At 38.4% G+C, this 17,248-nt stretch overlaps 1 protein-coding gene across 3 annotated transcripts in view; it reads right to left on the bottom strand.

The window, feature by feature from the left end:
* Positions 1–575: 575 nt before the first annotated feature.
* The window catches only part of URI1 (URI1 prefoldin like chaperone), a 58,525-nt gene continuing 41,852 nt past the window's right edge, over positions 576–17,248 (bottom strand). For 2 of the 3 annotated variants that reach the window (XM_077830671.1, XM_077830670.1), the window contains 6 exons: positions 17,029–17,089; positions 10,665–10,845; positions 7,910–8,171; positions 6,373–6,515; positions 3,903–4,161; positions 576–1,385 (listed from right to left, as the gene is read on the bottom strand). In XM_077830671.1, the coding sequence (XP_077686797.1) occupies positions 1,200–1,385; positions 3,903–4,161; positions 6,373–6,515; positions 7,910–8,171; positions 10,665–10,845; positions 17,029–17,089 (1,092 nt within the window). In that variant the 3' untranslated portion in view covers positions 576–1,199. The remainder of the gene's footprint in view (positions 1,386–3,902; positions 4,162–6,372; positions 6,516–7,909; positions 8,172–10,664; positions 10,846–17,028; positions 17,090–17,248) is intronic. The other variant, XM_077830672.1, reaches the window with a different exon arrangement.

Here is a 17,248-nt window from a genome sequence, read left to right as displayed (position 1 = left end):
AGACAAACCCGAGAGCGCAGGCTGCAAGAGCTGGATAGATCCTGGCCCAAAATACTTTTCTGGGAGTAGTGTTAGGAGACTTGCTGTCCAAATGAGATGGCCAAGGCCTGGAAAGCCAGATGCTGGTGGGAACAAGAACTGTGCAGGGGGGTAGAAGGAATGTCACCTGGGTAACCACATGGTTAAATCCACAGAACCCTGGGCCAGAGACCAATCATGTCTATCTGCTGCTTCAAGACATTTTGCCTCAGTTCTCAGCGCCTTAGTCCTGTTAAGTTTTGAAATAAAATTGCAGCAATCAAGACATTTAGCAGCCACCCTCTCTGGGTATTTCCATGACAATTAAAATATTATCTGAATATATAAAAACTGGGGATTCTGTAACCATAGTCTGGGTATATGCTCCTCTCCCTATGTGCATGTAATTGCCACTGAAATTAATGGGTGTTTGCTACACAAAGGGGAAGAGAACAGACTGTGTGTCTATGCAATAGTGAGGAGTTTCAAAGAAGAAACTCTTTCCACATTTTCAGTTCTTAATAAATCAACAAAAAAACAAAAACAAAAGTCACAGCTTTGTTTTTACTTGAAAAGTTTAATTTTACAAAATACCATTTTCCATGAAAGAAACTTCCCTTCAGTGTACATGAACACAGCATTCTGTTTTAGAGATCTGTACAGTAAGATATCAGAGAGGTTCAATAGAAGGAAAAAAACCTGAATTTTAGCAGGTACCTACAACAATGTGGATACAAGAGTGTCTTAAAATGCTAAAGCAAGTAATGAAATATAATTGTTGAATCAATTTGAATTTTGAAAAGTTTCTTTAAAACTGTCCAGATGGTAAGTAGGACATCACAGCTGGTACAAAACTGCCTGTATATTTAGGTTTAAACATAAAACCAATGGCATATGAAGAGAAATCTTTGAAAAATAATTCCAAGTGCTGTTATCATAAGGCAAACATATACAAAGGTGCTGACCACATACAGGGAAATTGACAAAATAAACTGAATATTGAAGTGTTCAAACATTTTTTTTTTAAATATCACCAATAGAGGTCTATTAAGATAAACAATGCCAAATTAACATAAGATACCTTTTTACTAACTAGGCGTAATGCACATAGTTTTACATAATCTCAACAAATGTGAAACTAAGCGTTAATATTCAAACTTTCAATGTGTAGGCAGCAGGGCCTAGTTTGTCTGTTGCATTCTGGCAGCTTTGAATTTTGAAATCCTCTTTGTAGTTTCTTCTGATGCCTCAGACAGAACTTCCTCTGATTTTCGCTCCGGAATGGTAGGCAGGACAGGGTGAGCAATGCTTGGGTGTAGTATTAAGGGAGACAAAGGCTCTTTTTCTATAACAGTTCCAGAAAAAGCCTACAAGAGAAAAGAAAACTCAGAATGAGCTAATAAAATGCAGATGTGAAGCTCTGCCCATAAGGTCATTACCCTATATTAGCCTTATTAGGATAGTTATTTTTTTTTAATCAAAAGTAAAGAAATATCTTTAAATCAATGGTAGTTCCTTGAATAAGTAACCAAATTGTAATTAACCTCAAAATATAGCTTGTTCAAAGAAATCTGAATGAAAGATAGTGTTTTAAAAGTACTACTTAATCACATTCCTAACTGCATAAATGATCTGAAAAAATTGCTTCCCACTGATACATGTTCAAGAAAATAAAATAGATGATGCAACAGGCAATTTCATCTTGGATAACAAATGGGAAAAATTTGCAGATTTTAGGTCTGTCAGCATTTCCCCTCATACGTCATATTTTCATGGCTTAATATCTTGGCCTTTTCTAATTACATCAAGATGGCACCTAGAATACAAGTTTACCTATATTTTGTTGGTTTTCATTTTTTCTTTCTTACCAAAAATGATCAAAAATTGGTCAAGGCAGTTTAAACTTAAGAGAGCAACAAATGATTTCCAATTCTTTTCTTCCTTTATAAATTCCAACTAAAACCATATGTGCTTAGTATTTTAAAATTACAATTTCCAATATAGCTTTTTTGCTACATAAAGAAAAAACAAACAGCCAGGATAGTTACAATTTGAAAAGCAGCTAGTAAAAAACTCTTTTTCATAAATGCTTTTAGTATCAGCCATGGCTTACAGTATGCATAACACTCTGCTTATGCAATATAAAATACAACATTTTCAAAAAGTCACAATATTATGTGCCAAAAATTAAAAATGGTTCAGGGCATTTCAGAAAAAAGGTACACTAATTTACACCCAAGATTTGATCATTATATTGGGCGGGACGGAATAGATACCAGATTTATTAAATCTGCTCTTTTAAGAGTTACTCAGTTGCGAAGGAAAACTCAGCAAAACAAAATAGTCACTCTTCTTGCAGGACCTGCAAAAAAGTAAATGTTTTTTGTGCTGTACTCCAACAGCTAAACTAAGCCCAAAGCTGTGCCTGTTTTGCTGATTTGTTCAATAACACCAGTGTCATTTTTATAAAAAGGTAAATAAAATGCAGCCATTGATGTTCTGCTGCATTAGGAAAAAAGAAAAAAAATCAGCACATGGCAAATGTTGCCAGAAAAATAATATACTTCAAATAACCATAAAAACAACTGAAAGCAAAACAACAATTTTTTTTTTTAAAAGTGAACGTCCCTTTCATTCTGACTGGAGCATTTTGCTCTGTGTGATATAATTACATAAAAAATACAGAGATACTATAGATACATGCCCTATTCAGAGAATGGATTGATATAGGAATGATTTGTTATGGTTTTACAGTGACCAAAAGTGTACTAGATGGTCAACATACAGAAGATACAGTCTCAGCCCCAAAAAGGTTACCATCTATAGGGCTAACCCTGCAAAAGAATCCATGTCAGCAGATCCTTACATCCCCACTGAATATCTTTAAAGTCAATGGGACTCCATGCAGGCATAAGGGCTGCCACATGGATCCCTCAGCAGCATTAGGGTCTAAACAAATATAACAAAGTGGATAGAAAGAAAAACAAAAGGGGCATGAGGGTTACAACAACAGGACCATGTGGCTGTTTACAGAGTAAAGCATGCAATAGGTCTTCTGTGAGTCTACTTTTTCTTAAAAATAACTATGTTTCCAGAAGAAACCATTTCCCTTTGATGATGCCTTCTGTCCACAGAATTTCTGAAAATTCAATGTAACCTAACTTTTAAAAAATTGCTGTAATTTTCCATAACAAAAACAGAGGTAAAATATTAATCCCATGCATAGCATAGCAGCAGCCACATCTCATTTCTGAACGTTTTCAATGGTTTTCGCAGCACATGCACCAGTGACGTACAATCTCTTTCATTTATGATAAGAAATTACCCAAGACTTTCCAAAGTCTTGGAAATATATTTGGTTCAGCTCTTCGATGGCATCTTGCCTGAAAGAGCAGGTTCTTCTTAAAGGCCGGAATGCCAAAAGTTGTGCTCTATGTCCGCTGGACAACCTCCTGTCTCCTCCTGTCATGGGACTCCGTAAACACTCTGAGGAGCCCAATGACACCATTTATTTTAAAATATAAAATAAGCCCTGGAGGTTCTCCATAATTGATGTGTTAACACATTAAGAGCCTACAGTATACATGAAATCGCCTTCCCTCCCTCAGATTAGCAATTAGTGCTCAGTGGAAGGGATACTGTCTATTGCTACACAAAAGTGGCAAATAGTCAGCTCAGCTGGTTATCCCACAATGAGAGGAAAAGGATAAGTGCAGGGAGAAGAACGGTTCTCCTGGCAATCTCTCCCCAAAGATGAGAGAGGTAGGGAGAGCTGGAAAATTAGTTAAAAAGAAATTAAACAAACTGATGGTAGAGGCAACTACACTATCCAACATTTTCCTTTTTATCCATGACAACAATCAATAATTAATCAAAAAATGTACCTCAAATGTCCCTGATAAGGTTGAAAGTTTTTTTGGAAGATGCTCCTGCCCCTCTTCCTCTTCCTCCTCCAAGATCCCTTCACTGTTGTCACTGTAAGTAGCTTCATCATAGCTAATACTCCTCAGAACTCCTCGTCTGTCATCAAACTCAGCAGCACTGCTCTCACTGGTATCACTACAAACACTATTCTCTCTGCTTCGAGACTTCAAAATTGATTTACGAGGGATATATTCTCCATTCACAACATCAACAAAGACTCTATAAAGGAAAATGTTAGCTTTAATAAACTAGTTCAGGATCAGATGACAAATTTACAGTTATCTCACTTTGTCTTTTGTACAAATTAATTACGATTTGCATTTCTGACTTTTCAACTGCTATATTACAATACTGTACCTTTAAAAGATACAATAAAGCATTTTCTTTACTAATGAACATGGAGTAATTCTGCAAGCCAAACACTGTCATGCCTCTATTAAAGGATTAGCTGGTATACTCCCCTTTTTGAAGAATGTGTATAGCTCTTAGACACTTGACAGAACAGCTTGATTTGCAAAATGTAAAGAAACGTTATAGTCACAAGATGATTTTGAGGGTTTAATTTCTAGAAACCAAACAGAATGTTGTGATAACAGAAGGTTTTCTAGTGTGAAATCATTTTCAGATGTAGAATATAAAAACAAATGCTTGAAACATTTACTCGCATAGGACAAGGAAGTTTTCCCAGGCAAATGCCATAATTTTCTTCAGCATCTACACTTTCACTAAAAATAAAATAAATTTTTAGTTCATAGGGTTCTGAAGAAACCTTCCAAACATGAACAGTGTGAACTGTCAGAGAGTCCTCTTCCTGAGTCTACAGATACTGTTCCCATCCCTCTGTTGCTGCTCATAGCTTTCCGAAACTGTAATGATAATTGACTAGCATCAGTTAATTTCCACTGCTGCTCTTAGAAACCCTATGGGTAGCTATAAAACCAAAGAGAATCAGGACAATTTAGTACTGGTGCAGCTTGCCAGAGGAAGAGGTAGGTACTAGAACTATTCACTGGGGAGGAGAATTCAAAAACAGGTGAGGTACCTTAGGAGACACCTCAACAATACTACCTCACAGCAGCTGGGGGATCTGGGAAAAAGTAGTCAGCGATGGGGTTTAATAGTGCAGCACTGAAATCAATTAAAGCTTTGCCACTGACTTAAGTGGGAGCAGAAGCAGGATCACAGAGAAAAAAAGTACAACAGCTCCCTTTCAGCAGCTCGAAAGTGGGATTTTTTTTTTGTTTGTTTCTCAAGGGTTTCACATTTTCTACTCACTTACTAGCCTAAGACTACAAAACATACCAATCCTTATCAGGGTTCAAAGACAGCACCATGAATCCCTAAACCTTCTCTTGTCCCAGCAGTTGTACAGCTGTGGGGGTGGGCTGGACTTTTCACCTAGATGTTGCCTCTGAACAGATTTTCAAAGGTATTTAGGCATGTGAAGATGTAGAAAGGTGCCAAGAAGGTACCTAGAGGCTTTTGAAAATTCTAACTCTCACTGATTGCAATAGATCTAGGTGCTTTTGAAAACCCAATAGGTGCCTGTCTGCATCTTTAGACACCTAAATACCTTTAAAAATCTGGCCCCCTGTCTCAATCTTACTTTTGTCCTTTGTGCAGTCGTTTAGCTATCAGAATTCTGGTCAATTTTTCTTGCCCTTTGAAGGAGGGGGAGGAGTGAATGGATAGGGAGTGAACAGAGAAAGTCTGTTCTGTGAGCAGATGGGGAAGAGAAAGACTGGAATTAAAAGTCGGAAAAGATGGAAAAGGAGAAAAAGAGAGATTTTGTAGGGAGAGAAGAAATGAGAAAGAGAATATACCAGAGAGGAGGTAAAGCACATGCTGAAAGGAACATGCTCAGCTGGAGGGAGAGTAAGAAAACAGGAAGGAGACAATAACAACTCAGACAGATATGTCAAGGGAAAGAAACAATGGAGTGAAGCTAGAAAGAGAAAGAAGGCATAATGTGATGGACATGATCAGTTATATTTAAAAAATATTTAACAGGAAGTTGATTGACAATATGTTTAATTAAACAATTTGCAATGAGCCATTTCATTCCTTTAAGTTGCAGAAGATATGGCATGAAACAGTGGGATAAATTTTAAAAGCACCGCTAAAAGGAATTATGATCAGTTCTTAGTTTGAGAAAATGTAACTCTCAGCAAAGCAGCATGCAATAGCTATGAAGTGTGGCAGTTTAAACGTGTGACAACCATGCAGGAGACACAAAAGTGTTCATTTCTTAAGATGTACACCCAGTTCCAAATGCTTCTTTTGGGAGACACTGGGCAGCTCCATTTTGGGGTAAGATTTCAAAGTTGCTGCAGGATGCTTCAAAAAGGATACACTTGAACAAAAAAGAAGGCTTTACTTTTCAAGCGTGCTATTGGAAAAGCAGGGCAGCCATCACTATACATTACATACCGGTAAATGTCTGCTGGTGTTTTGATGTTAGGCAGTTCTGGAGCCAAGTGTCCATTGCCATTGCTATTCTTCCTTTTACGTTTGGCCTCTTCTTTCTTTTCACTAAATTTCAAAGTAGTATTTTTTCCTGTGTTTATTCTTACCTGAAAATGAAAACACAAATTGGTCTAAAGTATAAAAATGAAGCAATCACGAGGTCATGGATCAAGTCAGTTCATGAATTCTTCATATCCAAGCAGCTGGGGGGCTACAGCTAAACAACAAAATGTACTGACAGTGACATTCTCAGTACTCACTGTCTCAATATTATGAGCAAAATTCATGTGCATTAGCACTTAGTGTCAAGAAATAGCTTCTTGCACCAGGATTGGGTAAGCATAAACAACCTGATTATACATCAAACCATACATCCTAAATTATTAACTCCATTAACCATTAAGAGCTTAGTTTCCCCTGAATGCAATGTTTCTCTTGAATATAAAAGGCATTTTTAGAACACTTGGACCAGGGAGGCTACCTTTTAGAAATATATGACAGTGTGTAAACTTTAATATTACTTTTTTGTATCATTTTTGAGAATTCATGACTGAATTGGGAGATTTCAAAACACAGAGCAGCAAAAGAAACCTTCTGAAATAAAGAGCCAAATTAAACTTTGTCTATAGTCAAGGTCCCAAATACAAGACATGCCATGGCACGCTCCTTGTCAAGGTTTCACATGAATGTTTGACACAACATGTTGAATTCTGCGACGGCTTTTACATTTTACAATACTGCATGTCTAAAATAAATATAAAATGCATTTTCAGAAAAAAAAATTGATTCTAGGGCTGTAAGTAGCTCAAACAGTTAGAATTCTCCTGTAGTAACATTTTAGATGTGCTATTAGGAGTACAATCCATGGTTAGAGTCCAATGACAGATAAACTGGTAGCTACTATTGTTTCTGTCACATGAGAAAATCCTAGATATTAAAGATGTAAAAGACCTATTAGGACATCTAGTGCACTCCCACCCCCAACCCCACCAAAGCAGTATATTTGTTAGTGTTTTGTCCATGACTTTTTAATCTCCCAAGGGATGGGATCTTCCACCATTTCCCTTGAGACATTGTTCCCAATTTTAATGTAGACAGATTTCTGACTTATTTCTTCATGAGTCTTCATTTCACACTGGCTTTAGCGTTTAACGGCAGCTCTGGCAGGCTGGATGACTTCCTCAACAATATATCACTGCTGCCTCTTCCTTTGACTATAGGAGTTGCTCTAGATAACACATCACTCACTCTCCCCAGAGGATAAGGATGCTGCTTTCGTTGTGGTCCCTGCCTCTTTGAACCTAGTAAACAAGGAACTGGCTTCAGCTCTGAACTCTGACACCATCTTACCCATGTGAGGTAGGTCCTTTTTTTGACTCATTAAAGCAATCGTATACTTTGTTGTCTGGCGCTATGGGGTACACTATTTTAAATAAAGCATGTAGTATACAGACTATCTACATTATATGGAAATAAATACATTAAAAGTAATAGTACAAACCCTTTTAGGTTCAACAGTATGAGAGAAAAATATAGTTGGTACAAAATGATCAACTGCTAAATCATCTTCATCATCACTGTGATAATGACTTGGGCCATTAACTTGACCACTGAACAATTCTGAATTTGTTACTGCTTTCTGTACATTGTCCTGAGTAGTAGAGTCTTCCACTCTGTGTACCACATTCAGATCTGTCTTATCTTCTTTCTCCTCTTCAGAGGAGGTTGTATCTTCTCCATTTGCCTCAGTTGTATCAGGTGTCCTATAAAATGCAAAAAAATACTGAAGGAAAGAAAACTAATCAATACATATCATAACCTAACAAGATAACTTACAGAACAACATACAAAGCCACTGAATAATTTCCTTTACTTATGAGATGAGATCTTCTGACAGAGGTTAGGGAAGAACAATATTATGCATGATATAATTCTTTTTTAAGGGCCAGACTGTGGAGCCCTTACTCATAATGGAACCACTTCAAAAACGAAATGCTTACCAATACAAACAAGAGAGCCACAATCTGGTCTTAAGTCATAATTTTTGCTTTAGGACCAAAACTGCTCTAAGGATGGTCATTCACAATTAAAAGAGTGTACAACTCCTCAGTAAACAACAACAGGTCAGAAATGCGAAAGGTCCAACTATAATACTAGCTTACCCATCTTGTACACTTTGGGCCGGAATCTCTCTTGCAACCAAGCTCTAATCAGTGCAAGAGACAGATTAGGGTGTCAGGGAGCTGGTTACAGCTCCGTGATCAAGGGCCTTTCTGCAGTAGCCCCAAGGCCAGTGAAAGCAGCTATAGGGCTGCTCTAACTCACACCCTGGCACAGGGTCTCAAATGGCCCCTATGCCATTGGAGGATGGGAGTAGTGCAACTCAACTCTGCAATCCTCCAACCTCCTTTCCAAGTTGTGCCCTCTATGACGGGCATGGGAGGGAGGCAGTAGTCACAGGAGCTGCCTCTGCCATTGGGTAGTTTCCCTATGCCAGGAGAATGAGAGGATTCCTTCCTAGACATTTACAGGCAGATTCCAGCTCCTCTGTACCACTCAGGGGCTGGATTCCAGTAGAAAATCTGGCCCTTTATGTTCCAACCTTCTTCACTCTACCCTCATAATTAGAGTCCAATTCTTTTAGTTCTATCTATCTATCTGGGTGTTTATAGGCTCCATAACTGTATAATCCAAACACCTCACAAATGTTAATTAGTTTACTCTCACAATACACTTGAGGTAAGGAAGTTTTATTGTCCCCATTTCAATGATAGGGAATGGAGGTATACAGAAATTAAATACATCCCGATCACACAGAAAGTCTGTGTCAGTCAGGCTCTGTACAAAGAAAAGGAGTACTTGTGGCACGTTAAAGACTAACAAATGTATTTGAGCATAAGCTTTTGTGAGCTACAGCTCACTTCATCAGATGCATTCAGTGGAAAATATAGTGGGGAGATTTATATACACAGAGAACATGAAACAATGGGTGTTACCATACACACTGTAACGAGAGTGATCAGGTAAGGTGAGTTATTACCAGCAGGAGAGTGGGGGCGGGAGGCGGGGAACCTTTTGTAGCGATAATCAAGGTGGGCCATTTCCAGCAGTTGACAAGCATGTCTGAGGAAGGGGGGAGGGGAATAAACATGGGGAAATAGTTTTACTTTGTGTAATGACACATCCATTCCCAGTCTTTATTCAAGCCTAAGTTAATTGTATCCAGTTTGCAAATTAATTCCAATTCAGCCGTCTCTCGTTGGAGTCTGTTTTTGAAGTTTTTTTGTTGAAGAATTGCAACTTTTAGGTCTGTAATCGAGTGACCAAAGAGATTGAAGTGTTCTCCGACTGGTTTTTGAATGTTATAATTCTTGACGTCTGATCCTGAGAGAGCAACTTCACTTTTTAACTCCTGAAAGAGCAACTTACAATTCCTGAAAGAGCAATTTCCCTTTTTAACTCCTGGAAGAGCAACTTACAACTTAACCCTCTCTGGGCCAGAGGGAGAGACGCTAAGCCTCCCTCTGTATCACTCAGCCTACTACCACCAAGGGTTCATACACTAAATATAAAAATCCTTCCCAGAATCAGAGAGAGAAACACTAAGTTCTCCTCTTAAGGTCAGTTTTGCTACAGCTGAGAATGTATGTACCTAGGCTTTTTCGGTTTGGAGCGGAGTGGCCCACCTTGATTATCACTACAAAAGGTTTTCCCCCCCACCCCCCGCCACTCTCCTGCTGGTAATAATTCACCTTACCTGATCACTCTCGTTACAGTGTGTATGGTAACACCCATTGTTTCATGTTCTCTGTGTATATAAATCTCTCCACTGCATTTTCCACTGAATGAACGAAGTGAGCTGTAGCTCACAAAAGCTTATGCTCAAATACATTTGTTAGTCTCTAAGGTGCCACAAGTACTCCTTTATTTTGCGGATACAGACTAACATGGCTGCTACTCTGAGGCTCTGTACAGAGATCTTCCTTTATTATGAGCAGCTTATTTTAAGTTTCACATTGTATTTATTTTTGTGAATTTTAAGGTATTAAAAAGTATCCAGAGTTCTGAATGGATGTTTTTAGGATTTTCTCAGTTTATAATGGAAACAAAATCAACAACCATTCACTTTTAAACATGCAGTAATGCTCCTCAACCATCACTGATTTAAGTAAATCAACTGCAAAAAGCACCTATTTGTTCATACTAGTAAGGATTTTAATTACATCTTTCAGCCCAAACTTGCAACAGTAATATACCTGTCAAATTCACCCAGCATCTCTTCTCGTCTCTCAAGCTCTTCCAATCGGGCCCACAGTTCCTCCTCAGATTGGGAACAGCCCTTGGACTTTGTATCCGTCCCATTTTCTTGAAAATGTACCTCAAAAACATCTGACACTTTTGGCTTTGAATGAGGCTTGTGAGCAGTTCTGCGTTTTCCTGTGCAAAATAAATAAATGGTATTTAGCCAAAACATTTTCCATTTCAAATTACTGCTGAATTGTTTAGGTAATACTGTCAGTGAACCAGAACATTGTCACAGGATAATGCTACGGCAAAACAGAAACACTGATACTTCTATTACAGTGGTTTGGTACCTCTCATTTGATTTAATCATTTCCTCTAGTGGTGCACTAGTGTGACAGTTGCTCACTGTGCCATTAATTGGGGAAACAAACCTTCTTTGTGCTTTGGCTCACTTGGGACCAACTATCTATACAAGTAGATGTTTTTTAAATTTATGAAGTACAGCAATGTTACCTGAAAATTAGAGATGATTTACAGGACAAATTGGGAAATGTAGCAGGAGCCCATGGTATCTGCACATCCCTCTTCGCGAAAAACCTCTCACCTATGTCTGAGGACTTCAATAGCTCAGACACAGATGAGAGGTTTTTCGCAGGAGTGGTGGGTGAAATTCTGCAGCCTGCGTTGTGCAGGAGGTCAGACTAGATGATCATAATGGGTCCTTCTGACATAAATATCTATAAATCTATGAATCATGAATTCACTTCACCCAACAACAAAAAGCCATTTTTAGCTTTAAGATCTTAGTTTTTTAATAACAAAAATAAAACATTTAAAGCTTCAGAAGTGGCTAGAGAAATTTGCTCCTCAGTGAACAGCAGCCACAATCAGTCACTGTGGTCATTTAAATGTTTCATAATCTGTTCAAATGGTAAACACATTTGTTTCCAGACTCATAGACCTTAAGACCAGAAGGGACCATCATGATCATCTAGTCTGACTCCTGCAGATGGCAGGCCACAGAACCTCACCCAACCACTCCTGCAATAGGTCCATAGCCCCTGGCTGAGTTACTGAAGTCCTCAAAACTTGATTCAAAGATTTCAAGTTACAGAGAATCCACCAATTGCTCTAGTTAACACCAGCAAGGGACCCATGCGGCAGAGAAAGGTGAAAAAATCCCAGGGTCTCTGCCAATCTGCCCTGGAAGAAAAGTCCTTCCTGACCTCATATATGGTGATCAGTTAGACCCTGAGCATGTGGGTGAGACCCACCAGCCAGACATCTAGGCAAGAATTCTCTGTAGTAACTCAGAGCTCTCCCATCTAGCATCCTATTTCTAGCCATTAGAGAGATTTGCTCAATACCAGACATGGATGGGCCATATGCCGTTGTCAGCAATTTCATCATACCATCCCCTCCATAAACTTAGGATTTTTTAAACAAGTGAGGGTTTTTTGCTCCCACTACACCTCTTGGAAGACTATTCCAGAACTTCATTCTTCTGATGGTCAGAAACCTTCATCTAATTTCAAGCCTAAACTTGTTGATGGCCAGTTTATATCCCTTTGTTCTTGTGTCAACATTGGCGCTTAACTTAAGTAACTCCTCTCCCTCCCTGGTATTCATCCCTCTCATGTATTTACAGAGAGCAATCATCTCTCCCCTCAGCCTTTGTTTTGTTAGGCTAAACAAGCCAAGCTCCTTAAGTCTCCCCTCGTAGGACAGGTTCTCCATTCCTCTGATCCTCTTAGCAGCCCTTCTCTGCACCCACTCCAGTGTGAATTCATCTTTCTTAAAGATGGGAGACCCGAACTGCACACAGTATTCCAGATGAGGTCTGATCAGTGACATGTACATTGGTAATAAAAATTCCGTATTGCAACTGAAAATACCTTGCCTAATGCATCCTAGGATTGTCGTAGCCTTTTTCAGGGTTGCATCACATTAGTGGCCCATAGTCATCCTGTGATTGACCAATATACCTAGGTCTGTCTCCTCCTCTGCTGCTTCCAACTGTTAAATCCCCAGCTTATAGCAACCACTCTTGTTGTTAGTCCCACTTTGCACTATTAAATTTCACCCTATTTCTATTATTCCAGTTTTTAAGATTGTCCAAACCTTCTTATATGATGTTCTAGTCCTCCTCCATATTGGCAGTACCTCCCAATTTTAGGTCATCCACAAATTTTTTCAGTGCACTCCCACTTTCTGTGCCTAGGTCATTATTGAAAAAGTTAAATAAAATTGGTTCTAAGACTGATCCTTGAGGAACTCCAATAGTAACCTCCCTCCCGCCTGACAGTTCACCTTTCTGTATGACCCACTTTAGTCTCCGCTTTGATCAGTTCCTTACCCACCTTTCAATTCTTGTATTAATCCCCATCTCCTCCAATTTAACTAAATTTCCCATGTGGAACTGTATCAACTGTTTTACTGAAATCCAGACAGAATATATCTACTGCACTTCTTTTGTCTAGAAAATCAGTTATCTTCTCAAAGAAAGAGATCAGGTAGGGCTGCCATGATCTACCTTTTCTAAAACGATGTTGTATTTCATACCAATTACTGTTTAGCTCCATGTCTTTACACTCTCCTTCAAAATTTGTTCCAAGACCTTGCATACAACTGAGGTCAAACTAACAGGCCTGTAGTTTCCCAGATCACTTTTTTCCTTTCTTAAATATAGGTACTATATTTGAAATTCTCCAGTCATAGGGTACAAGCTTTGAGTTTATGGATTCATTAAAAATCCTTGCTACTGGGATCACAATTTCATGTGCCAGTTCCTTTAATATTCTTGGAGGAAGATTACCTGGGCACCCTGTTTTGGTCCCTGTGACAGAGTGCAGGGAGAGAGTAGGTGAACCTGCTCTTTGGTCACTTAGATGCTAATTAGTGCCCTAGAAGAAGCTGATTGGGGGTAATTAGCTAATCAGGCTGATGGGCTAAGAACTCAATTGGCCCAATCAGCCCAGGGATGATAAAAGAGGCACAGGAAGGAAGTGCAGAGGGGAGACAGGGAGGAACAGGGCTAGTGGAATCTAGTCATATAGAGGCCTCAGATAGGGAGACCTCTGTTCCCCTCAAGTCCTGCTGAGAGGGCCTAAAGCTCAGAAAATATTGTAAATACGTGGGAGCGCAGGAGACTGTGGTGATATTGGTGAAGGGAAACTGAAATAAAGTTTCACTGAGAACACACCCATGCAGAGTCCATGCGGTTTCTGGAGGGAAGAGGATGGGGTGGAGTTGGGCCCCTGTTACAGTCCCATTAAGCTCTCAGAGTTTGGCTTCCACCCTGAATGTGGTAATTTCTACTTCCATAGCCTCATTCCCATCAGCCACCTTGTCAGTGCCCCTATGCTCTTCATTATCTTTATTAAAAACTGAGACAAGTATTCATTTAGGTGTTGGATATCTAGATTATCTTTATTTCCACTCCATCCTCTGTGTTTAGTGGTCTCTCTTCTTTTTTCCTTGTTTTCTTTTTATTTATACGGCCAACAAATTTTTTTTACTTTTGGTTTTAATTTCCTTTGCAAGGTCCAGCTCTGCTTGGCTTTTGGCAATTCTCACTTTATTCTTACACTTCCACACCTCAAAGAGATAGCTTTTCATGCTGATCCACCCCTTCTTCCTTTCCTTGTGGGCTTTCTGCTTTCTCTTAATAACCTGTTTGAGATGCTTGTTCATCCAGTATTGGCTGCAACTGTTCCTTATGAATTTTTTCCCCTTGCTCAGGATGCAGGCTCCAGATACTTTAAGTCAAAGTTGCAGAAACTAATTCCAAACCTCCTTCACATTCTGATCCTTGAGTTCCTCGGTCCAGTCAACTTCCCTAACTAATTCCCTTAATTTTGTTTTAAGTTTACCAGCGAAAATCAAGGACTCTAGTTGCAGTGAACATATCTTACTATTTGTTTGGATAGTGCCTTGCACATTATGAGCAGTATCATAGCAAAAATGATCCCAGTGCCTCAGTTCCCTATCAGTAAAATGAGGATTGCATTTCCTTTCTTCTACCCTTTGTCTGGTCTTACGTATTGAGATTGTAAACTCTCCAGGACAAGGTCAGTCTCTTACTAGGTGTTTGTAAGAGCCTAGCACAGTGGAGCTGTGGCCTCTAGATGATACTGCAATGCAAATATAATCAATAGTAAAAAAAAAAAAATAATTAAAAAAAAAAAGATAAACTCCTTTTTTAATGGAAAATCCAAAAGCTTTAAAGCATTTGAGAGCAGTCACAGAAACTTGCTGAGAGCCTCCTTCTTCATGAGTTTATTCCTGAAACCACTTTTAAAGCATTAAGAACTTTTTTGGTTAAAAGGTATCGCTGCTCAAATGTGGTAGTTTGTATTTTAGCAACTAGATATCAAAGTCTCAGAAGCAACTATAGAAAACAAATTCAAAATAATGCCTGAAAGTAGCATGTTAGGATGTTAGCCAAAGCTCTTTTAAGTGGACAACACTATACAGCATACCATTAACAAAAGGCTGAATTCAATTTTTACCGAGACTTAAATATAAAACTGTGGTAAGCTATCAAGCAATCAGAATGGCTTACACAGATTTCATTTGATATAATAGAAGATGACAAAATTAACAAATAAATATTGCTTTTTGTAAATAAAATTTGAAAGGACTCTTTTCCAATATATTTCAATTTCATTTTTAGGTTTTCCTCTTGATATTTGATTTGCTTATGTTACCCTTCAGTACCAACAACTTGGCTACTCAAAGATAATTCAAGATATCTTGAAAACTAGAGTTTCTCAAGCGTGCCAGTATTTTGCACTTCTTACTTCGGCAATAATGCCCTGAGTAAGGAAAGCACAACAGGGCACAAACTCATACAGCGACCAAAAGTAGTACAGAGAAGACTGGAGAGATAATGACATAATAGAGAGACATTTTAGATACTGTTCTTTGCTTCCTCAAAGATGTAACCATTTCTCTGTCACCAAGAATGATGCCCAGACGATCAAAGCCAGGCTTGCCCTAGCGCAGTTGTTAATTAATATCATTTGGATATTTATCTCTCAATCTCAGAGAATAAAGCATCAATGCAAGAACAGTGATAAAACAAGCAAACAATCTATCCTTACATATTTTCACAAAGAATAAGTTATCTTCAAGAAAACACAGCTAATGAAGGTATAGGATACAAGAGAGATTCAAATATATATAGACCATAGATGAAATCTGAATCAGTAGCTATCATGAGACATCAAATTGGAATGAGTATTTATAATATAATGTTGCCGTAGTAAAAGTTTAATATACTAATATGTAAGAATAGGCCCACTTCCCAGAGTGCTAAAAACCTATATTTTGCTTCATAACTGCCAAAGGTACTGGTGACCTTTGTTCCTTCCAACACTGAAATTACTGCCTCCACCTTCAAGTGCAAGGAATTTACTGATTTATTCCATGAAAAAGATCCCAATGCAGTATTATGTCAGCCAATCAAACATCTCCAGTTCATAACCCACTCCGATCTCCACATGTCCTGCTGACACTGTATTTTCAGCAAAGAAAACCAGTGTTTCTTCTACCCTTAATTCTTTTCACCTTTTGAATACTGTCCCAAATAGCACAGAACACAACTATCTTTCACCATTCCCCTCATCAAAAAACACTCCCTCTTTACACGCTAAATTTCCCATTGCCAATTTTTCTTTCTTCGAAAATCCTGCAGTGACTTTTCACATATATTTCACTATTTCTCCAAAAACTACATTTTGAGATTTTCTAGTTTGGCTTTCAATCCCTTCTCACAATAGTGAAAATGCCCTGGCTATGCTCAGTGTTCACCTCACCTCACATATGCCTGACACCCCCTTCTCATACTTCTTGCCCTCGCTGCTGACACTATGTGCAATGACATACGTCCCAAGGAACAGATGAAGTCTGAAACTTAGTCCTCCTAGTTTCACTACTATCCATTCTTTTGTGTGACTCAGAACAGACATGTGTCTATACTGTCACTAGATCTTTCTTCTGTGTGTCCCCCAGGAGTCAGTCTGTGGTCCTTCCTCCTTCTCGATTTGGTCAACTCCTCTGAATTTGTAACATTGGGGGTTTGTTTCTCTGAAGATTCCAAAATCTGGTTACTGAGCTCTCGGTTGATAACCTAACCCTCCAAGTCAGGATTGTAACACAATGGCATAATCATGTGGACTAAGCCTCTGCTTACGTTAACTATGCTGTTCTGTGGATAAAGAAGGCTTAAATCTCTACGGCCTTTCCTTTAAACTCAATAAAAATAAATTTAAAAAACATATGAAGTCTGCTATCATAAATATAAAATAAATAATTGTTTGAATGTTACTCAATTTAAAAAGACCATTTTACTGATTTGTAATAGTCATTTACCTTTTGTTTCAGTGCCATCATTTTCAGCTTCTTCTCTTATATCAACAATATCACCTGCTGCCTAATTAGAAAGATGTTAAATCATTACTTTTTACAATGTTATGTTTACTAGAAATAGAAGTATTTTAATATAACTTGCTTAACTAACTGCAGCCATATGCAACCGTAGAAAAGAGTGACTGCATTACTTCTCTACATGTTTTTTATTAATCTGAATATT

The sequence above is a fragment of the Eretmochelys imbricata genome, chromosome 12 (genome assembly GCF_965152235.1).
Source record: "Eretmochelys imbricata isolate rEreImb1 chromosome 12, rEreImb1.hap1, whole genome shotgun sequence".
NCBI lineage: Eukaryota > Metazoa > Chordata > Testudines > Cheloniidae > Eretmochelys > Eretmochelys imbricata.
The sequence above is the reverse complement of the archived record's forward strand: the minus strand, read 5'-3'. Positions and strand labels throughout refer to the sequence as shown.